The sequence below is a fragment of the Nomascus leucogenys genome, chromosome 16 (assembly GCF_006542625.1).
Source record: "Nomascus leucogenys isolate Asia chromosome 16, Asia_NLE_v1, whole genome shotgun sequence".
NCBI classification, from domain to species: Eukaryota; Metazoa; Chordata; class Mammalia; order Primates; family Hylobatidae; genus Nomascus; species Nomascus leucogenys.
Window position 1 is genome coordinate 71,644,468 of NC_044396.1, and position 24,596 is coordinate 71,669,063.

Consider the following 24,596-nt stretch of genomic DNA (forward strand, 5'->3'; position numbering starts at 1 on the left):
ACAAGCTTCAGCAAATTTAAGAAGACTGAAATCTTCTTGATTTCTGTCAATTCAATTCAATTTCAGTTCATTGCAAAATTCTGAAAATTCTACTTGAAATCATATTTTTCTGACCACAATTATGAAACTAGAAGTCAAAATGAGAACTTCAGAAAATTCGTTAAGTATATGGAAATTAAACAACATGCTCTTGAACGCATGAACCACCAATGAGTCAATGAAGAAATTAAAAGGGAACTTAAAAAATATGTTGAGACAAGGCTGGGTGTAGTGGTTCATGCCTGTAATCCCAATGCTTTGGGAGGTTGAGGTGGGAGGATGGCCTGTGGCCAGAAGTTCAAGACCAGCCTGGGCAAAAAAAAATTAAATAGAAGGAAAAAAAAAGTTGAACCCCTATTTTTTTGCTAAAATAAACTGCAGATGGATTCAAGTTGGATGAAGAACGTAAACCTGAAATATAAAATTTTAAGAACATTCCAAAAAAGTGAAAGAATTATTATATAATCGTAGAATGAGGAAGATCTTTGTAACTATGACATAATATGCAAAAGCCATAAAAGATAAAGCACAATTAAAAAAAAACAGTTTCTGCAAGTCTGTATTATATGCTACTAATTGTTTTAAAAAATCTGTACATACTGTAAAAATATATGGAAATATATATATAGACTAGTGCTGGAAAGATATATATAATACTGTCAAAAATTACTGCTTCTGGGAAAGGAGACTGGGAGACTTAGACTGAAACTGCATTGTGTTTAATTATCTATTTCAAAAATGTGAATAAAATACCTTTTGCATTGTCTGCTCCCAGCCAGAAGCATAAATAATCGAGAGTTCACTATAAAAAGAAGTTCCCTGGAAGAAACATCTAATATGAACATCTGATAAAGAAATAATATACATAACATAAGGTTCCTGGTACAATGCCTAGCATACAAGAGGTTCCTGAATTATAACAGCTAGCTATATTTATCAATGTCTTCCTATAACACAAGTAATTATTTTGAAATCTGTGCTTAGAATTTTCAAATTTGGGAATTCTATATATGGTATCACTATACACTCTAAAATATCCTATTTTCCAAAAATAATTTCAGTTGGACAACATTCAATTAACTGAAACTTTAAATAACTCTCATTTAGGCCCTTCAACATCTGATCTTATTCCCTTTGCACTTATACTACAGGCCAACTGCACAGCCTTCTAATTCCTGAACACACCCTTGCTTTCCTACATACCTTTGAAGATACTGTTTCTTCTGCTGAGAGAACTTTACCCCATCTCAGCCTACTGAAATCATTCCTCCTAGTGAGGCCAGCTAAAAATCCCACCTACTCACAAAGCTCTCTGCAAAGTATGTGGACAGGTTTATTATATATACACACACAAGAAGGTAACACAAAATATAAAAAGCTACAAAGACAGAATGATCAACTTAAACAGTTATTTATTAAACAAGTTAAACACACCTAAAAGTATATTTAGAGGTCCAAGATTCAAGTATTTTTTGTCAAACTTTCTAATGATAAGGGGAATGATAAAAATTGAACAGATATAAAAAATATTCTTAAACGAATATTAAAGCACATGGAAAATTCAGAAATAAAAATAAAAACACACCATTATTCAATGAAATCAAAACATTTCATATGTGTTTTTAAATGCTTATGGTATGAGAGCCAAATTGTCTATTTCCAGGTTAATAAACAATATATAAGCTCACCTTTTTAAAGGCATCATACTTTGTGTCATACAGAAATAATTTTGGAAAGACTATGTGTTGGGTGTGTAAATTGTCCACATTAAGCAAAACATATTTTACATATGAATATTTTAATTTATACTTACTGGAAAACAAAACAAAACAACTTATAATTTAAACATCTTAATTTGAAAACAATTTTGAATTTGACAGTTCTGCTAAATTCCAACATCATAACCGCCGAATGTGTTATCAAAAGATAGTTATTCAAAATTTTTTTAAAAAAGAATTGCTTCCTCAAATCTCAGTATTTTAGAGCAAAAGGAAAAATAACACATTCTTTGTTCATACATTCTGATGCTTAGTTTCTATGGTTAATACAAAAATGGTGCAATAAGGAAGAGTACTGTAGAAAAGCCTCTGTCTTTTCAGTAGTTCCAAATGGTGTTATACAGTATTTCACTAGAGATAGTGGTTGCACCACAGATTTGGCAGTTGCTTCCGTATAAATCGTAACTTTGCCCCATAACATCCACCAAAGGCTTTCAAACATAATTGACTTTGGCAGTACACATGGAGACCATGATGCGAATGGGGACTGCCAGTGGATATGAGGGCTTTTATGAAAGGGAGTTTGCTCTGTGTGTGTGTTTTGGGGAGGAAACAGCGGATGAAATAGTTTATCCAGAACTACAAAACACATTTTCCTAATTAGATCCCAACTGTATAAATAATGTAAATCAAATGCTTAGAACTTAAATGAATTCAGAATTTCTGTAGGAGAGGCAAATCCTTTCCCCCCTCCCTTTTATCATTGTTCACAGAGGACAAAGCTTTAGTTATATACATTCTTCTGGACATGGAAGGAAAGGTCTCTTTGTCCCCTTCTCAGTCTGAAAGGGAAGGAGAACGAATAGACCTGCCACTGGCAGGGCTGGAGAAAGTGAAAGGATCCTTGTCCTTTTCTTTACTGTCATGCTTATGCTTGTGTTTGTGCTTATGTTTGTGCTTCTTCTTCTTTTTCTTGTGTTCATGGTGATGGTGGTGATGGTGGTCACTGTGTTTGGAGGCTGTAGATTCCTTAGTAAAGACTGAGAGTGGAGCACTTGCCACTGGATGCATACTCATCTCCATAGGTGCTTGTTCTTTACCTTCAAGATTAAAAATACCCAAATGAATTCCTGCTGATGATAAGGAAAGCCAGACTAAAGAAAGAGGAAGCTGATGACAGTATGTAAAGAGGGATTCCTAAGTTTTTATCACTTCTATCAGGAATGGGAGAAGTATCTAAATAAGACATGTAATTAGTTACACACAGAGTTTTTCAGCATCATGGCCAGGAAGTTGAATATATAGTTCCTTATAGTCTATACAAATTTGGCCATATACCAGTGTGTTACCAAATCATCTTTTAAAAATTAATATTTTCTAAGTATTATGAAAAAAACAATATTACACATGGTGTTACAGGTTAAGACCCACACTGGGTCTGGGCGCGGTGGTTCACTCCTGTAATCCCAGCACTTTGGGAGGCCAAAGTGGGTGGATTACTTGAGGTCAGGAGTTCGAAACCAGCCTGGCCAACGTGGTGAAACTCCATCTTACCAAAAATACAAAAATTAGCCACGCATGGTGGCAGGCGCCTGTAATCCCAGGTACTCGGGAGGCTAAGGTAGGAGAATCACTTGAACCTGAGAGGCCGAGGTTGCAGTGAGCTGAGATCGTGCCACTGCCACTGCACTCCAGCCTGGGTGATAGAGTGAGACTCCATCTTAATAAACAAACAAAAAACGACCAACATTGGTCAATGAAAACATAACTCAATTACATTTCTGCTCTAAGGTATGGGGGAGGGGAAGATGACAGTACAGTTGACCCTTGAATAACATGGGTTTGAACTGCATGAGCCCATTTATATGTGGACTTTTTTTGTTTTTAACTAAACGCAGATTGAAAATACAGATTTGAAGGATGCAAAACCTGCATATAGATAGAAGAGCTGGTTTTTCATATGGGCTGACTGCAGGACTTGAGTATGCATGGATTTTCGTATACCAGGGAGGGGTCTTGGAACTAATCCCCCCTGCATATACCAAAGGATGACTCTATTTTCTTTGTGCCATCTGAAGAACAACTGATATACACATAAGCATGCTATTCTAGCTACTGATAATGGTATCTCGTGAAAATCAAACATTTGTATAGCTCCTTAAGACAATTTCTAGGGATAGACAAATGAACTCTAAGAAGATTCAGAACACACAGCTTAAGAAACCCAGAAAAGGTGGGGAGTCTATAAAGGGAACATCTGTCTCTCTACACAGATGAGAGTAGTGTCAGTACAAAGAAAGAAACAGAATTAGCAGGCCCATACTCTAGACTAGGTTGTCCTGTTAGCCTTTAGCTATACTTCATCTCTCTGGGCCTAGTTCATCATCTAAAAATCTAGATCAAATGTCCCAAAGGTTCTCTAGAGTTTTAACATTCTATCCATCTAGGAATCTATAATAGTAGTTCTCCAACTCTAGTGTACAGATTTGTTTTCCTCCAGAGCCACAGGCCTATAATCCTTGGACCATACTCTGAGAAACAAATCTCTCTCTATATTTATAGGTTAATGGTATTGCTTTACATGCAGCCAACTTAAGCCTAAGATTCATTTCAGATTCCCTCCCTTCCAGAGCTACGTGGTTACCAAATCTTGTTGATTCTCATAAGTATCTCTTAAATCTGCGCCCCCCGCCCCGCCATCCTAATCCTGTCTGCAACTGTATTAATTCAGACCACCCCACCTCATCTGGATTACGGGTACTAGTATTATAGATACTAGGTACTAGTCTCCTCCTAGTCACTAAGGTTTCTCTGCCTGAAGTATCTTATGGGTTAAGTGTCTAATGTATATATAGTTCACAGCAGTGGTTCTCAGAACACCAGGGGTGATTTTGCCCCCAAAGGGTTACTTGGCAATGTTCAGAGACATTTTGTTACTGACATCCTACGAGTAGAGGCCAGAGATGCTGGCAAACATCTTAAAATGCACAAGACACCCCTATATCCCCAACAAAGAATTATGCCTAAAATGTCAACAGTGTCCAGGATGGGAAACCCTGCTGCATCATGGTCTTCCTAAACAAAGCTGCTTTTTATCTGCTTAAAAACCCAATTGGGGGTGGAGCCAAGATGGCCGAATAGGAACAGCTCCGGTCTCCAGCTCCCAGCCCCAGCGACACAGAAGACGGGTGATTTCTGCATTTCTGCTTGAGGTACCGGTTTCATCTCACTAGGGAGTGCCTAACAGTGGGTGCAGGACAGTCGGTGAAGCGCACCGTGCGCGAGCCGAAGCAGGGCGAGGCATTGCCTCACTCGGGAAGCGCAAGGCGTCAGGGAGCTCCCTTTCCTAGTCAAAGAAAGGGGAAGCAGACGGCACCTGGAATATCGGGTCAGTCCCATCCTAATACTGCGCTTTTCCAACGGGCCTGGAAAACGGCACACTAGGAGATTGTGTCCCGCACCTGGCTCGGAGGGTCCTATGCCCACAGAGTCTCGCTAATTGCTAGCACAGCAGTCTGAGATCAAGCTGCGAGGCGGCAGCGAGGCTGGGGGAGGGGCGCCCGCCATTGCCCAGGCTTGCTTAGGTAAACAAAGCAGCCAGGAAGCTCGAACTGGGTGGAGCCCACCACAGCTCAAGGAGGCCTGCCTGCCTCTGTAGGCTCCACCTCTGGGGGCAGGGCACAGACAAACAAAAACTCTGCAAGAACTTCCACAGACTTAAATGTCCCTGTCTGACTGACAGCTTTGAAGAGAGTAGTGGTTCTCCCAGCACGCAGCTGGAGATCTGAGAACAGTCAGACTGCCTCCTAAAGTGGGTCCCTCACCCCTGAGCAGCCTAACTGGGAGGCACCCCCCCAGTAGGGACAGACTGACACCTCATTCAACCCGGTACTTCTCTGAGACAAAACTTTCAGAGGAACTATCAGACAGCTGAATTTGTGGTGTCACGAAAATCCGCTGTTCTGTAGCCACCGCTGCTGACACCCAGCCAAACAGGGTCTGGAGTGCACCTCTAGTAAACTCCAACAGACCTGCAGCTGAGGGTCCTGTCTGGTAGAAGGAAAACTAACAAACAGAAAGGACATCCACACCAAAAACCCATCTGTACATCACCATCATCAAAGACAAAAAGTAGATAAAACCACAAAGATGGGGAAAAAACAGACCAAAAAAACTGGAAACTCTAAAAAACAGAGCACCTCTCCTCCTCCAAAGGAACGCAGTTCCTCACCAGCAACGGAACAAAGCTGGATGGAGGATGACTTTGATGAGTTGAGAGAAGAAGGCATCAGACGATCAAACTACTCTGAGCTACGAGAGGAAATTCAAAACAACAGCAAAGAAGTTAAAAACTTTGAAAAAAAATTAGAAGAATGGATAACTAGAATAACCAATGGAGAGAAGGGCTTCAAGGAGCCGATGGAGCTGAAAGCCAAGTTTCGAGAACTACGCGAAGATTGCAGAAGCCTCAGTAGCAGATGCGATCAACTGGAAGAAAGGGTATCGCTGATGGAAGATGAAATGAATGAAATGAAGAGAGAAGGGAAGTTTAGAGAAAAAAGGATAAAAAGAAATGAACAAAGCCTCCAAGAAATTTGGGACTATGTGAAAAGACCAAACCTACGTCTGATTGGTGTACCTGAAAATGATGGGGAGAATGGAACCAAGTTGGAAAACACTCTGCAAGATATTATCCAGGAGAACTTCCCCAATCTAGCAAGGCAGGCCAGCATTCAGATTCAGGAAATACAGAGAACGCCACAAAGATACTCCTCGAGAAGGGCAACTCCAAGACACATTATTGTCAGATTCACCAAAGTTGAAATGAAAGAAAAAATGTTAAGGGCAGCCAGAGAGAAAGGTCGGGTTACCCACAAAGGGAAGCCCATCAGACTAACAGCTGATCTCTCAGCAGAAACTCTACAAGCCAGAAGAGAGTGGGGCCGATATTCAACATTCTTAAAGAAAAGAATTTTCAACCCAGAATCTCCTATCCCGCCAAACTAAGCTTCATAAGTGAAGGAGAAATAAAACACTTTACAGACAAGCAAATGCTGAGTGATTTTGTCACCACCAGGCCTGCCCTAAAAGAGCTCCTGAAGGAAGCACTAAACATGGAAAGGAACAACCGGTACCAGCCACTGCAAAAACATGCCAAATTGTAAAGACCATCGAGACTAGGAAGAAACTATAGCAACTAACGAGCAAAATAACCAACTAACATCATAATGACAGGATCAGATTCACACATAACAATATTAACGTTAAATGTAAATGGGCTAAATGCTCCAATCAAAAGACACAGACTGGCAAACTGGATAAGGAGTCAGGACCCATCAGTGTGCTGTATTCAGGAAACCCATCTCACGTGCAGAGACACACATAGACTCAAAATAAAGGGATGGAGGAAGATCTATCAAGCAACTGGAAAACAAAAAAAGGCAGGGGTTGCAATCCTAGTCTCTGATAAAATAGACTTTAAACCAACAAAGATCAAAAGAGACAAAGAAGGCCATTACATAATGGTAAAGGGATCAATTCAACAAGAAGAGCTAACTATCCTAAATATATATGCACCCAACACAGGAGCACCCAGATTCATAAAGCAAGTCCTCAGTGACATACAAAGGGACTTAAACTCCCACACAATAATAATGGGAGATTTTAACACCCCACTGTCAGCATTAGACAGATCAACGAGACAGAAAGTTAACAAGGATATCCAGGAATTGAACTCAGCTCTACATAAAGTGGACCTAATAGACATCTACAGAACTCTCCACCCCAAGTCAACAGAATATACATTTTTTTCAGCACCACACCACACCTATTCCAAAATTGACCACATAGTTGGAAGTAAAGCTCTCCTCAGCAAATGTAAAAGAACAGAAATTATAACAAACTGTCTCTCAGACCACAGTGCAATCAAACTAGAACTCAGGATTAAGAAACTCACTCAAAACCGCTCTACTACATGGAAACTGAACAACCTGCTCCTGAATGACTATTGGGTACATAATGAAATGAAGGCAGAAATAAAGATGTTCTTTGAAACCAATGAGAACAAAGACACAACATACCAGAATCTCTGGGACACATTCAAAGCAGTGTGTAGAGGGAAATTTATAGCACTAAATGCCCACAAGAGAAAGCAGGAAAGATCCAAAATTGACTCCCTAACATCACAATTAAAAGAACTAGAAAAGCAAGAGCAAACACATTCAAAAGCTAGCAGAAGGCTAGAAATAACTAAAATCAGAGCAGAACTGAAGGAAATAGAGACACAAAAAACCCTTCAAAAAATTAATGAATCCAGGAGCTGGTTTTTTGAAAAGATCAACAAAATTGATGGACCGCTAGCAAGACTAATAAAGAAGAAAAGAGAGAAGAATCAAATAGATGCAATAAAAAACGAAAAAGGGGATATCACCACCGATCCCACAGAAATACAATCTACCATCAGAGAATACTACAAACACCTCTATGCAAATAAACTAGAAAATCTAGAAGAAATGGATAAATTCCTCGACAAATACACCCTCCCAAGACTAAACCAGGAAGAAGTTGAATCTCTGAATAGACCAATAACAGGTTCTGAAATTGTGGCAATAATCAATAGCTTACCAACCAAAAAGAGTCCAGGACCTGATGGATTCACAGCTGAATTCTACCAGAGGTACAAGGAGGAACTGGTACCATTCCTTCTGAAACTATTCCAATCGACAGAAAAAGAGGGAATCCTCCCTAACACATTTTATGAAGCCAGCATCGTCCTGATACCAAAACCTGGCAGAGAAATAACCAAAAAAGAGAATTTCAGACCAATATCCTTGATGAACATTGATGCAAAAATCCTCAATAAAATACTGGCAAACCGAATCCAGCAGCACATCAAAAAGCTTATCCACCATGATCAAGTGGGCTTCATCCCTGGGATGCAAGGCTGGTTCAACATACGCAAATCAATAAATGTAATCCAGCATATAAACAGAACCAAAGACAAAAACCACATGATTATCTCAATAGATGCAGAAAAGGCCTTTGACAAAATTCAACAACCCTTCATGCTAAAAACTCTCAATAAATTAGGTATTGATGGGACGTATCTCAAAATAATAAGAGCTATCTATGACAAAGTCCACAGCCAATATCATACTGAATGGGCAAAAACTGGAAGCATTCCCTCTGAAAACTGGCACAAGACAGGGATGCCCTCTCTCACCACTCCTATTCAACATAGTGCTGGAAGTTCTGGCCAGAGCAATCAGGCAGGAGAAGGAAATAAAAGGTATTCAATTAGGAAAAGAGGAAGTCAAAGTGTCCCTGTTTGCAGATGACATGATTGTATATCTAGAAAACCCCATTGTCTCAGCCCAAAATCTCCTTAAGCTGATTAGCAACTTCAGCGAAGTCTCAGGATACAAAATTAATGTACAAAAATCACAAGCATTCTTGTACACCAATCACAGACAAACAGAGAGCCAAATCATGAGTGAACTCCCATTCACAATTGCTTCAAAGAGAATAAAATACCTAGGAATCCAACTTACAAGGGATGTGAAGGACCTCTTCAAGGAGAACTACAAACCACTGCTCAATGAAATAAAAGAGGATACAAACAAATGGAAGAACATTCCATGCTCATGGGTTGGAAGAATCAATATCGTGAAAATGGCCATACTGCCCAAGGTAATTTATAGATTCAATGCCATCCCCATCAAGCTACCAATGACTTTCTTCACAGAATTGGAAAAAACTACTTTAAAGTTCATATGGAACCAAAAAAGAGCCCGCATCGCCAAGTCAATCCTAAGCCAAAAGAACAAAGCTGGAGGCATCACGCTACCTGACTTTAAACTATACTACAAGGCTACAGTAACCAAAACAGCATGGTACTGGTACCACAACAGAGACATAGATCAATGGAACAGAACAGAGCCCTCAGAAATGATGCCGCATAGCTACAACTATCTGATCTTTGACAAACCTGACAAAAACAAGAAATGGGGAAAGGATTCCCTATTTAATAAATGGTGCTGGGAAAACTGGCTAGCCATATGTAAAAAGCTGCAACTGGATCCCTTCCTTACACCTTATACAAAAATTAATTCAAGATGGATTAAAGACTTATATGTTAGACCTAAAACCATTAAAATCCTACAAGAAAACCTAGGCAATACCATTCAGGACATAGGCATGGGCAAGGACTTCATGTCTAAAACACCAAAAGCAATGGCAACAAAAGCCAAAATCGACAAATGGGATCTCATTAAACTAAAGAGCTTCTGCACAGCAAAAGAAACTATCATCAGAATGAACAGGCAACCTACAGAATGGGAGAAAATTTTTGCAACCTACTCATCTGACAAAGGGCTAATATCCAAAATCTACAATGAACTCAAACAAATTTACAAGAAAAAAACAAATAACCCCATCAAAAAGTGGGCAGAGGACATGAACAGACACTTCTCAAAAGAAGACATTTATGCAGCCAGAAAACACATGAAGAAATGCTCATCATCACTGGCCATCAGAGAAATGCAAATCAAAACCACAGTGAGATACCATCTCACACCAGTTAGAATGGCCATCATTAAAAAATCAGGAAACAACAGGTGCTGGAGAGGATGTGGAGAAATAGGAACACTTTTACACTGTTGGTGGGACTGTAAACTAGTTCAACCATTGTGGAAGTCAGTGTGGCGATTCCTCAGGGATCTCGAACTAGAAATACCATTTGACCCAGCCATCCCATTACTGGGTATATACCCAAAGGACTATAAATCATGCTGCTATAAAGACACATGCACACGTATGTTTATTGCGGCACTATTCACAATAGCAAAGAGTTGGAACCAACCCAAATGTCCAACAACGATAGACTGGATTAAGAAAATGTGGCACATATACACCATGGAATACTATGCAGCCATAAAAAATGATGAGTTCGTGTCCTTTGTAGGGACATGGATGAAACTGGAAAACATCATTCTCAGTAAACTATCGCAAGGACAAAAAACCAAACACCGCATGTTCTCACTCATAGGTGGGAATTGAACAATGAGAACTCATGGACACAGGAAGGGGAACATCACACTCCGGGGACTGTTGTGGGTGGGGGAGGGGGAGGGACAGCATTAGGAGATACACCTAATGCTAAATGACGAGTTAATGGGTGCAGGAAATTAACATGGCACATGGATACATATGTAACAAACCTGCACATTGTGCACATGTACCTAAAACCCTAAAGTATAATAAAAAAAAAAAAAAAAAAAAAAAAAAAAAAAAACCCAATTGGTTCTACTGACAGTACAAAAGATAAACTCCTTGGACTTTAGTGCAGGAATTTCTGAAAAAATATTATATATATATTAATCCAAACTAGCTAAAAAAAAGGCTTTTCACTAAAATAGATTTCAATGTAGTTTCTTTTTTTAAAAAAGTAAATTTCTCAGCACTAATTTTGATCCAAACCAGCCCCCAAATCATGGTTTTCACCAAAACAGACATCACCACAGAAGCTTTCTAAAAATTACATTGCAGTACTAATTTTATTTATTGACAGTTCATAATCTGTCCTGAAGTTACCTTTCCAGCCTTCCATTCTTCCTTTCTATATACTACTCTAAGCTAAACCTTTCATAACACTGTGTATTTCTAAATGCTATTCCCTATGCTTGAGATGTCCTTCTTTCCTTATTTCTTGTCTAACTGATACACTCATTTAACAAACATCAGAAACTATATTGGAACTGGGGAATATATTGATAAACTAGACAGATATCAGCCCTCCTCCCTCCTAGGAGCTTACAGACTAGCAAAGAAGAAATAAATTGAGTAAGTGAACCTGAGTAATAAAAAGGCAAAACATAAAGTGAAACAGGAGCACAACAGGGCACTTAAATTAGTTGGGGGAAGAGGGGGATTAGAGAGGCAAAGTTCTCCAGGAAAGTAATGGTTAAGCTGCAACCTGAAGGAAGAGATAAGGAAACAAAGAACATTTTAGTCTCTTCAATAGTTTAAAACCTAATTCAAATGTTTCTTTAGAAAGTTTTCTTCAAATTTCCCAAAGGAACTGGTTCCTTCATGTTTCCACAGCATAATACAGATAAGGGAATTAAGTCAAAGAGAGATTTAAGTAATTTGCCCAAGGTGGTACTTAGGCAGATCTGAGCTACAAATCTAAAGAGCCTGACTCCAGAGTCTTACTCTTAACCACGATGCTACAGTGTCCATCTACACCAAGATGGACTGCTGTATTTCTTTTGTCTTTGAGTCTCTTCCATTAAACTGATAGCCTCTTGAGGACAGGAAGTTTGTCTTTTTCATCTTTGTGTCCCAACATATAGCACAGTATCTTTCATCCCCTAACCCGCCCCCTCTAACAAAGCTTGTTAAATGAATGAATGAATGAATGAATGAATATAACAGAATTATACAGTTGTGCTTCTTTTTAAATGTCAGGTGAACTTAGTCCAACTAAATATAACTTGAAGGTCACTGATTTTGAGGAGAGAAGAATAATGCACAAAAACTATTATAGCTCATCCATTCAAGTGGTATTTGACTCCTGTACTTCCTCTGTCAGGCACTGCTCCAATATTTTAGAACATGTGAACAAATCAAAGTTTCTGTGCTCACAGATTATTCACATTTTAGTATCCCAAAATTCTATTTCTTATATTCATGATCTTTGTAATAAAGCCAACACTAATACTAAAGTAAAAGCTAAATGTATTATTTATATATACAGGCAAGTTTGGAGAACTGTATCTTCTGTAATAATTGGTACCCAGATATTCTTTAAAAGAACAAAAATATTGAGATTATCTGATTTAGTTTCAGCCATATATGCTACCATATTTTAATTCAGATTTTAATACATAAATTGCATGAATATGTTCCTGATTCTATAAATATGGGAAAATAGGCCAATACCTAACAGAATACACAGGCGGATGATAAGAAGTAGCAAGAAGCTTTAAAGTCTCATGAACAAATTCCTTTAGCTTCCATCTCATTATTTAATCATTCTATATCAACAGACTTTGCAGCTTTCTTGTTGGTTGTCTGCACTCTTGGGAGCTTGAGGTTCTCTGCTGCATTTCAGAGAAGAGAGAAGTTTTATCATTTAATCCTAAACACCTACCAAACTACTTGGATTGCAGAAAGCCAAACATTATGTTGGAACCTGTACTTCTCAGCACAGGCAACTGCCTAATGGGCAACTGAGCATTTGTAGGTGTAATCTTTCAAAAGAATACTTACAACCACTTCAAAAGTGAATCCAATTTTTTGTCTAGACAGTGGCCTTACACTTTGCATTAAAGAAATATTGGTAATAAATCTTGCATTTGTCTTGAGATACATGAAGTCTACTAAGAAGACAATGGATTAGTTAGCACAAAGGACAAAGGAGTTAGAAACCAGGGCTCCTAGGACAAATGGCTAATTCCAGGTCTATGGCAGAATATTTACAAGGTGAGCTTGAAACGCAGGGTCTAACTGCAAGGAAGTTAAAATTTTGTCAAATAAACTCAGTCCAAAGATGGAACAAATTGAATACTGATAAGGACAATAATTGTGATAGACTGAAAATGACTGCTCACCACTGGAGATTGCTAGGCAACAACTCATTATTTTGAAAATTATTAAATACATAGAAGAATTAAGCATTTATCTGTGTTTTCCTAGACTTATACCACTGGGTAATAGTAAATGAGGAGAAATTTAGCTTTATAGAAGTAATCCAGCTTATAAATAAAAATGAAAGTATAAACTGAAATATCACTATCTTGCAACTTAATGAATTAAGGAATCTAGGTTGAACATCTATAGTGGTTAACCTCAAAAAGTCGACCAGACACTGTATGCTTCCAGACTAAAGAACACACACCCTCTATAAACCTGAATCCAATTAGAATTCTAGATACAACTACAAATTTACAGAAACTAGAGAACTTAACATGTTAATTATATCATGGGTATAAAATTAATAAAATACAGATTTGAAAAGTACAGAACAAAACCTAGTTCCTTTAACGAATACATTGTAAGAGAGAAAAAGAAAAGAGGTATGAGTTGGAAACATTAGAATAAAAAGTACAGAACAAAATCCTGGCTTCTTTAACAAATACCTTGTAAGGGAGGAAAAGAAAAGAGGTATGAACTGGAAATGTTAGATTCAAAAAGATATAAAGGCTATATCAGCCAACTGCAATGTTGACCTTATGTGGATACTGATTTAAACAAATAAATTGTTAAAAACAAAAATAAATAACGGCATTTAGAGTCAACTGAAACTTAAACAGTGACTGGATATTTAATGATATAAAAGAATTAGTAAGTTTTTTAGGTGTAACATTACTGTGGTTATGACTTTTTAATGTGCTACCTTTTACAGATACATACTAATTTATGAATAAAATTATATGATATTTGGGATTCACTTCAAAATAATTTAGAAGGGTAGAAATGGGTAAGATTAAATAAGACTGACCATGAACCAATTATTGTTGAAGCTGAGTAACAGATACAGGGGCCTCATTATACTTGTCTAACTACTTCACAGTTCTCTATAATAAAGCTTTTTTCTTTTTCTTTCCTTTTTTTTTTTTTTTTTTTGAGACAGAGTCTCACTCTGTCGCCCAGGCTGGAGTGCAGTGGCATGATTTCAGCTTACTACAACCTCCGCCTCCCAGGTTCAAGCGATTCTCCTGCCTCAGCCTCCTGAGTAGCTGGGATTACAGGTGCGTACCACCATGCCTGGATAATTTTTGTATTTTTAGTAAAAGCGGGATTTCACCATGTTGGCCAGGCTGGTCTTGAACTCCTGACCTCAAATGATCCAGCCACCTTGGCCTCCCAAAGTGCTAGGATTACAGGCGTGAGCCACCGTGCCTGGCCTAAAGCTTTTTTTTAAAGGAGAAATTAAAGCAATCTGGCAATACCATGAATGTGTTACATGACTATATTCCTTTAGAAAGTTTTCTAGAAATTTAATCCCATTAATATGCTCATGCATATGTGAAAAGACACATACACAAACATATTAATTGGCAGTAACAGGAGAACAAATGATCTATGCTACCCTATCATCACCAACAACCTTTAGCTCTTAAGTTTTCATTTATACTATAAACTATAATTGCATACTATATACTATAATTGAATACTAAGTATACTATATATATACAGTTGTATATATATATAGTATGTTTTATTCTCTATATAGAGAATATATGTTTATACATTCGTTTTCTCTCTATATATATGTACATATATATGTTTTGCTTATTATCTATCTTTCCTAAATAACGTTTACCAGCTCTAATCTAAGGTGGTAAGAAAGTGTAATTTCCTTATAAACAGATTTGGGACACACACAAGTTTACTTTCATAGGAGCATAATGAGGTCATCTATAGAACTCTATCAAGACAATACATATATTACCATCCCTTGATACAAACATTTACACACATAATTTCACATATCCTTTCAGGGATTTACAAGACGCCTGCTAAATTGTCCATTCACAGGCACCACTCATCTTTAGGCTAATAAAAGTCCTTTTAGTAACCTGAAATACATGTCACTCTTCTAAACAACGAATATATCAGAGAAAAGAGATACATTTAATTCACAATAAAAAAAATTTTCCTATTTCATGTTATATGGAAAGAACAAAAGAGATGTTCACAGTTGTATTGTTCTACTCAATGTAAAATCTTTCCTGGAGACCAAATAAAATGCACCATGGATAAGGGTTAGCTGCAGTCAAGTTAACAAATGTAAAACAAACAGAAAGAGGTACTTAATGTAAGTCTAATGTGGAAGCTTTTCAGCCCATGTGATGAAAGTGCTGATAAGAAACCGTGAATAATCTGCTAATTCTAGTAAATTCATTCGCCTTAGGTATATGTTTAAATTCAACATAAAACCTGCAGTTTTTATTAGGAAAGGTGTAAGTCCTGTTCTTCAGATTGTTTAGATCACTGTAAAAAAAATGTGAAATTATGTCATTATAATTTAAGGATAAAAAAATCAAAGTCTGTTTTTAATACCGGTTTCAAAAGAAAGACCTCTAGGGCAAGCTCTCAAGCTTTAAAGAAGTTTTTTTTTTTTTTTTTTAAATTAAAAAATTTACCAGAATTGTGTTTTTCTGACTTATGCAAGAAGGCATTACATAATACTGCAGCCCTAGCTAGGCAGCTACAGAAACTCTCCGCTTCTTTCCCACAAAAACCACTAGGGAATTCCCTTGCTCCTTGTTCCCCTTGCCCCGCCTCTCCTCTCCAGCACTGCAATCCCTACAGCAACCTGGGAGACAGTCCAGTCACCTCAAGCTCTGCAGTAATAGACAGGGAGCTGCTGTGGTGAGAAGGGAGAGAATATTGTACGTTCATCCCTATCACCATGGGAACCATAATGGCCATTTCTTTATATCCCCTTCCTTACCTCAGGAAAAGGAAAATAAATAATAAAGTAATGAAGGAAAATACTCTTGCCATTTCTCCCTTCTCATCCCAGTGGCTTAATCTAACACCCACAAATGATCCTGCCCTAAAATATTCTACTATCAAACGCAAGGAAAGGGAAAACTGGGGAAGCAAGGTTAAAAAGTAAACCATAATGTGTCCTCTACTTAAAAGTTTCTGTCTCTTCTTTAAACCCATATTCTTTTTCTATCCCTCCTAGACAAGGTCTGTAACACATTCCAGATCTCAATTATCATCTGGCTCCTTGGCTCTAAGGGGGCCATCTAGGACTTCATCTCAGCTCATGAATAAAATAAAATAATAAAATACAATACAATACAATACAATAAAATAAAATAAAATAAAATAAAATAAAATAAAAAGCAGAGGCCGGAAACTCAAAAGCCTTGGCCTGAGGAACAGCATAAATGAGTAAACAGACTACTGGGTGCAGCATAAGAGATCACACGCCTTACTAAAAGAGCGTCTCACACTTTTTCAAGAAAAGCTAGAAACCCAGAATTGCTTTTTTTCTTTGTTTCCTGAATGTCTCCATCAGAGTAAAAGGAAATCCATATTTTTATGTGTAACCTCTTCATTTTTAGTTATCTAGTTCAAAAACTTTTGTGAGACTTATAGGAAGATGTCTCAGCTTGATGAACTGGATATAGGCCAAAAAACCTCATTTGTGACCTCTAATCTAGAATCCCTAGAGACTGAAGAGAGGTCACAGCTTCCCTCACCAGTGCTGTCTCCCTCCTAAACCCACAACTCTCAACCCCAAGAAAGGTGGCTGCCATGGTAAGAGATCTTCAGCTCCTGCTGGGAGGCAGGAAGAGAAGAAATTCCTTTTTCACTGCCAATTTGACTTGACTTGGGTTAGGCTAAAGTTGTGCTTCCCACATCCCAAAAGTTGGAGTTCTGAGTGAATCTTCTCACAGAAACGTTGATACACACAAGGGCTAGGTTTGATATTTGTATTCTTGATGTATGGTAGGAGTTGTAAGGCTTTTGTTGGCTAGTTTGGGAAAGTTACTTAACAAATACAACAATGTCGCCAGGCCTGGTGGCTCACACCTGTGATCCCAGCACTTTGGGAGGCTGAGGCTGGTGATCACTTGAGGCCAGGAGTTTGAGACGAGCCTGGCCAATATGGTGAAATCCTGTCTCTACTAAAAAAAAAAAAAAAAAAAAATTAGCCGGGTGTGGTGATGCATGCCTGTCATCCCAGCTACTTAGGAAGATGAGGCATGAGAATCACTTGAACCCAGGAGGTGGAGGTTGCAGTGAGCCAAGATCGCACCACTGCACTCCAGCCTGGGTGACAGAGCGAGACTGTCTCAAAAAAAAAAAGAAAAGAAAAGAAAAGAAGAAGAAGAAAAAACTACTAATAGAAAAACTGCATTCAAAATTCCAGAATAAATATATTTACAAATAAACCTTCAAAACACTATTATTTGTAAAATGAAGGTTTTCTACATTCTTGTAATATCACTATTGAATTTTAAGACTTGCTCAGTGACCTCAGAGTACTGAATAGCAAAAATACATTCAAAGGAAATTACAGCCACATTAAAGAATATATTCAAAGTTAAGATTACTAGATCAGTCCATCTAACTGGTATACATTTTTGCCTCATGCCAAGAAAGGACCCTACACTAATAGCAGCCAAAACTCAAATGTTAATGCATTCCTATTCCCCACCATTAGGGCTGTGTTTCTTTCTCCCCAGTCTTCCCATATGATGCCATGAGAACTAAAAGCCTATAAAGAAAGACCTGAAAAAAAGTGAAAATGTATTTTTAAAAGCAATAAGGAACAATGATAAAAAGGCACACTGGTGGGCACAAAAAAAGTGTTCAGATTTGCTTCTACATAGGTTAATGTGCCACACCCCTAAGAAAAACCAAATGTATTCTGACTCTTTTTGGAACAGAAATTGATTAGACTCTTGGAAATTCAGAGAGAATTTTTTCTTAAAGGTAAGCAGAAGCATCATCCTCAAACTGTATGAAGGAGTTTGAAATTCTCTAAGCTTCATAATTTTTAAAAATGTAGAAAATTATTTACATCTAGTAAAATTTCAAAATTACACCAAAACCAAAAACAAAACCAAAAGAACACAAAAAATCAGGAAGGGCCAAGAAATATCAAAACTCACTCATTAAAGTAAGTGCAAAAGTCCCCAGCTGATTCACTTCTGAAACATATTTTAGGTGAATCTATTCCAATAAATGCACAGAACACACAAAGAACAGCAAGCAATCAACAGTCTGGGGTCTCAACATCAAAACAGTTTAAAGCGCTGCTTTTGTTTGAAGTCCCCTATTAATAACAGTTGATTTGTAAGCTCCTCAAAGCAAAAAACAGCACTCTTTAAAATATCAGATAAAACATAATTTATATAAGCAAAGTCCATCAACTGGAATATAATCAGAAGTTCACAGATTGTAAAGTCTGTCTACTTCTGGAAAAACCATTCTTTAAAAATGATTTTGTTTATGTATCTTGTTTTTTCACTCCCTGTTCCTTCAGAATTTGAGGACTGAATCTTTGTTTCACGGTAGTTCATCAGCATCAAATGTTTGCACTTCATTTGGATTATAATCCCCTCTTTGTAAGTGATGAGACAGAATAAGCAGAAAACAATGTGAAACAGAATAGGTAACAAACACAGCTGAATTAAATTACTTTTCACAAACTTAAGCCCAATTACTGTGAAATGATATAAGAGAATATAGCATCAAGTCTTCAGGAATGAATCACCAATTATATACATGAGTGGGGGATAAGTGGTTGATTTTTTATTTTATGCGTTTATATCTTTTTTTATAAAGGTACAAATTAGATGGTTTCTATTGAAGTTGGCATTTGTCATAATATTCTTAGAAAAAGCATGGCAAAGAAAGAGCAAAATGTTCATTATAATTACATGGCGTTATCTTTTAAATTATCTTTAAATGGCATATGGGGGATAATTTTTGTCCTCACCTAATTTTCTTTTATTTCCAAGTTTTCTACAATAGGAATACATTACTTTTGAAAAAGAAAAGTCTATTTTAAAATAGTCTTTAAAGTTAGATAATATAAGCTCAATGTATTACAAAAAAAGCCAAGTCCTAAGATCTGTATTTTTAAAGGGTTTTTTAAAGTTGATGAAGTAACTCTATTACATTTATAGATTTGTTCTTGAACAAAATAACATTAATTCTGATTCATTATTGTTACCTGTTCCCTTCCGTGCAAGTTCCAAACTCCACTGGGGTTTTGTGGTGGGTGTGCTGTCACAGCCTGCTGAGTGCTGGGGTATTAAAGCAGATCGGGAGCTAGCTGGCCGATATTTCGAGAGCCCTAAAATGCCAAACAAGAGAAAAAAGAGGGATTTATTTCTTTGTTTCCCAAAAGAAAAAAAAAGGCTGACAGGTTTTTATAAGCTAGCCTCAAAGACAGAAGCAATTCATCCACAGTAAAATTCTAACAATTGAAAGAATACTAGCTGGGTGGAGTGGCTCACATCTTTAATCCCAATGCTTTGGGAGGCTGAGGAGGGAGGATCGCTTGAGGCCAGGAGTTCAAGACCGGCCTAGCCATCATACTATACTGAGACCACATCTCTACTACAAAAACTAAATAAATAAATAAAATCAGCCAGGTATGGTGGTGTGTATCTGTGGTCCTAGCTACTTGGGAGGCTGAGGTGGGAGGATGTATTGAGCCCAGGAGTTCAAGGTTGCAGTCAGCTATAATCATGCCACTGCAATCTAGCCTGGGCCACTAAGCAAGACTCTGTGTCTTTAGAAGAAAAAAAAACTATTTTAAAACTACTAAAAATCTCGTTTAATTTAATCCTTTGTCATGGTTCCTGTAAGCTTAAATCTGTGTAGAATAAGCATTCAAAAGAGACAATAAGCTTGAATGACTTGCTGAACATATAAATTAAACCCTGTATTCTGGGGCAGGAACCATTTCATATTTTTAATTATTTATGTGGAACTCTGTATACAGTAGTTTGCCCAGCCCCCCCAAATTTTGGTAACAAATACCATTATAAAATTTACTCAACAAATAGATCCAAAATAGTTTAGGGATTACAAAAGACATTTAAAACAGAAAATGGTCTAATTGTGTAACGTGAACAGCATTGTGGTGGAATCTGGAGATTGAGGTTTTGATTCCAAACTTATCAAAAAATCAGAAATACGTTCTGAGTAAGATATTTTATCTCTTTGTGTCTTAATTCCTTCACTTGTCCTAAGATTTTATCTAGCCCTTAGTTGGCCACTACCTGGGTATGTCATCTAGGGGAAGTCACTTAGCATCTCTGTACTTGTCTACTTAAATGGACAGAATAGATAAAATAACTGTTAAGCTTCAACTATAAAACCCAAAGAATTCATGACCTATCAGTCTTCAAATGTATCTCAGATTCATGTCCTACCTGCAGCAAGTTCTCAAATTCTAGTAGCTCATCTTAGATTACTAGATAATGAAAAAATAATTCAGGTCTCAAAAATAAAATTAAAACAAAAAGCCAAATAAAAAGCAAAGCAACAGGAGTAATAAAGTCTTTAGCACAAATGAACATGTTAAAAACAACAGAGAAAAAAATATCATTCAAATGTAAACATCCTAAAATACAACCACCATGGGCAATGAAAAGGATTTTCAAACAAAAAAACAGAAACATTACCCAGAAAAAAAGAGACAAACAGTCATACCCATAATAGAAGAAATGCATTAAAAAGTAAACCTGGAAGGGCGCGGCAGTTCACGCCTATAATCCCCACACTTTGGGACGCCAAGGCAGGCGAATCACTTGAGGTCAGGAGTTTGAGTCCAGCCTGGCCAACACGGCAAAACCCCGTCTCTACTAAAAATATAAAAATTAGCCGGGCCTGGTGGTGTGCGCCTGTAGTCCCAGCTACTTGGGAGGCTGAGGCAAGAGAATCGCTTGAACCCTGGAGGCAAAGGCTGCAGTTAGCAGAGATGGCACTACCACACTCTAGCCTGGGCAACAGAGTGAGACTCCATCTTAAAAAATAATTAGGCCGGGCGCGGTGGCTCACGCTTGTAATCCCAGCACTTTGGGAGGCCGAGGCGGGCGGATCACGAGGTCAGGAGATCGAGACCACGGTGAAACCCCGTCTCTACTAAAAATACAAAAAAATTAGCCGGGCGTGGTGGCAGGCGCCTGTAGTCCCAGCTACTCGGAGAGGCTGAGGCAGGAGAATGGCGTGAACCCAGGAGGCGGAGCTTGCAGTGAGCCGAGATTGCGCCACTGCACTCCAGCCTGGGCGACAAAGCGAGACTCCGTCTCAAAAAAAAAAAAAAAAAAAAAAAAAAAAAAAAATTAAAAAACCCCAAAAAACAAAAACAGTAAACCTGAGCTATTTTACAGTTACTCTAAAAGTTCTGAATTATTACACTGATGACAAGTGCTATGACAGATAATTATCATAAATGAAAATTAATGAATTACAACTTATATACCAGTAAGAATTTTAGAAACATAATGCTGAGTAAAAAAAAGCAAGTCATGTTATACCATTTCTTAAAAAATTCAAAAAACAAGTGCAACTAAACATACAGGATCACATACCTATGTGGAACACTATAAAGAAAAGCAACAGAATGAAATTAAGAAAAAAAAAAAGAAAATGCAATATAGTAGTTACTTGTAGTGGAAAGGCAGGAGAACAGGACCAGGGAAGAAGCATATAGGAAACATCCGTGCATGATACATAATGTACATGTTAACTTCGGTGGCAGGTACACAGATACTTGTTTTATTACTATATGTCATAACTTTTATCAAAGGCTTTTATTCCTTAAAAATTAGAAAAAGCTTATGATATAAACTGGTATAATCTCTCAAAAAACATGGCAATACATATCAAGAGCTATGAAAATCTAAAGACATGTATCTCACAATATAGCTAACATTAATCTTTTCACTAATAATACATTTTGGGGAATTTATCCAAGAAACATAATTTAACAAAAAAGAAAGTACAGAATTACCTACAATATATAAAAATGAAAAACAACCTAATGCCTATCAACAAGGAAATGACAAGGTAAATTTTAATATATTGACTCTATGTTGTCTTAGGTAGTATTTTCAAAAGAAAACATGCTTTTTGAATGATGTATGAAAATGACTGACATAATATTATATGAGATAGGCAGGCAAAAAGAGAAAGTAGTGCTACAAGCAGCATTAACTGCAGTTAAAAAAAAATTAATGTAACTATGGTTACATGAAGTCTACCACATACACACACAAAAAAGAAATCTGAGCTACCAGAAAGAATCTGAATGATGGATTTTATACAAGCAGGACCAAAATAGAACAGCCAAAAGAAGCACTTTTTCTATATGTTATTTTGCCAATTTATGTTATAACCTGACACAATTTAATATTTTAAGCTGGCTAATTTTAAATTTAATAGTTGTTCATTTGAAAATAAAGTAACACACATTAGAATACTGATATCAACCAATGTCTCCATCTCCTCAATGATTGCAGAATACTAATCTTACCTGGAGTTGACGGCCTTTCAAGCATGTTTAAATGATGTGAAATGAAGGCCTGGCTATCATGAACAGTATCCATATCAATCTCCTCCTCATCTTGAGAACTGGAAAACTAAAACACACACACACACATAAAACAGAGGAATAAAAGAACCATTACACACGTTATGTTTGGATCTTAGCTCTTAGGAAAAGTAGCAGAGAGGCCATAGGATATACCCCCATATAATCTTAAAATAAAAAGTAGTTTGTTTCTTCAAAGATATTAAAGAAGAAAAGATTATGTGGTCCAACCTCTAAAAGAAGCCAATTAGAAATTACTGGAAATGTAATAGCAACTAAAATCTACTCCTATTTTGTGAGAAAAAGTAGTGAGTTGTGGTGGAACGTGCACACATAGTTCCTCCCCCAAGTAGAGAAGAATTATGTGATAATATAAGTTAAATACTTGGTTCAAATGCCTCAGAAGGACATTTGAGTTTTATAATGCAGTCTGTCGCATGTGTTCCTGCTAAGGAAAAACCACTGCAAGTATTCAAAAAGATTTACAAGAAGGTGAATATCCTACACTGTTAATACAGGTTTAACCTGTATTTCTTACTCTGATTTTGAGTTTGACTTTACTGCTATCCTCATTCTTCTCCAGTATTTGACCAGGTTCTAGGGGGAACCCCAGTGGTGTATCAGACTTCCTCTTCACTCCCTGCTGATGAGCTGATATATTACATGATGCTTCCTTGGCAAGGTGATCATCTTCCTGCGGCAATATTCAAGATCAAAATTAGATTTCTGAAGACGAGTAGCTCATATTATAGCTGAAAACTAATAGCTATAGCAACCATGCAGATTAGAGCATGCCCAGTGGCTAGAAATTATCAGTAATGGGCTTAAAATAAATGTAATCTTTTCTTGTCTGCTGGTCTTTTTAGGGGGAGAAGGGAGGTATTTAAGTGAACTTTTAGAGCTTTCCCAAAAGAACATGTCCTTTGATGCCATTTTCTCCTCTTGGCCTGCAGTGCGAATGTGGATAAATTAACATATATGAGCAAGAATTATAAATATATCAATTTTCACAGGTTGGTAAGTATGTAGATCTGAAAGAGCTCTTTAATGAGACTCTTTTTTCTATGTAAATATTTGTCTTACTTCTGCATAACCCAAACTCTAGGACATATTTTAAATTGACAACAAGTAAGTATGATGTTAGTTCAGAAAATTTAGGTGAGTAAGCAAATTTAAAATGAACTATTACTAACTAGCATAGAGAGAATCTGCATTTTAAAGTGTCAAAACACCAGTAGGGAATTGCTAGGCAAGTAATCTGGTCTAAATATTGGTGAAAAATGAAGCTTGAAGTATTGGAGACATTTTGTCATCAATAAAAAAAATTTCATGAAAAATTTCTTTAAATTACAGTAAAATTATTAATATGTATCCTATAAGTCTTTCTACAAAATGTCTGGTAATTTTATAATACAAAGGTAAAAATAAAAGCTTCTCTAAAGGCAAATGAACATATGTGTGTGTGTGTGTGTATATATATAAAATGTTTTAAAATGTAACACACAGTCTCCTCCCAAATCAGCAGATTATTAATTTACCTAGTCATTCATTCATTCATTATTTATTTCATTCAACAAGCATTTGCCAGGCATTTATCATATGTTTAGAACTGTGCTAGGTATTACACAGAGCAACAATTTTAAAAAGACAAGGCCCCTGTTTTCACATGGCTTGCCATTAACACATATGGGACATACATAATAGGTTAAATATTCAGCTGGGTGTGGTGGCTCACGCCTGTAATCCTAGCACTTTGG

At 37.1% G+C, this 24,596-nt stretch overlaps 1 protein-coding gene across 2 annotated transcripts in view; it reads right to left on the minus strand.

Moving 5' to 3' along the window:
• Positions 1-1,431: 1,431 nt before the first annotated feature.
• Positions 1,432-24,596, minus strand: part of TAF2 (TATA-box binding protein associated factor 2) — a 108,838-nt gene continuing 85,673 nt past the window's right edge. Inside the window, exons 24-27 of one of the 2 annotated variants that reach the window (XM_012508762.2) lie at positions 23,378-23,533; positions 22,783-22,888; positions 19,468-19,590; positions 1,432-2,857 (exon numbers count right to left, since the gene is read on the minus strand). In XM_012508762.2, the coding sequence (XP_012364216.2) occupies positions 2,595-2,857; positions 19,468-19,590; positions 22,783-22,888; positions 23,378-23,533 (648 nt within the window). In that variant the 3' untranslated portion in view covers positions 1,432-2,594. The remainder of the gene's footprint in view (positions 2,858-19,467; positions 19,591-22,782; positions 22,889-23,377; positions 23,534-24,596) is intronic. The other variant, XM_003256157.4, reaches the window with a different exon arrangement.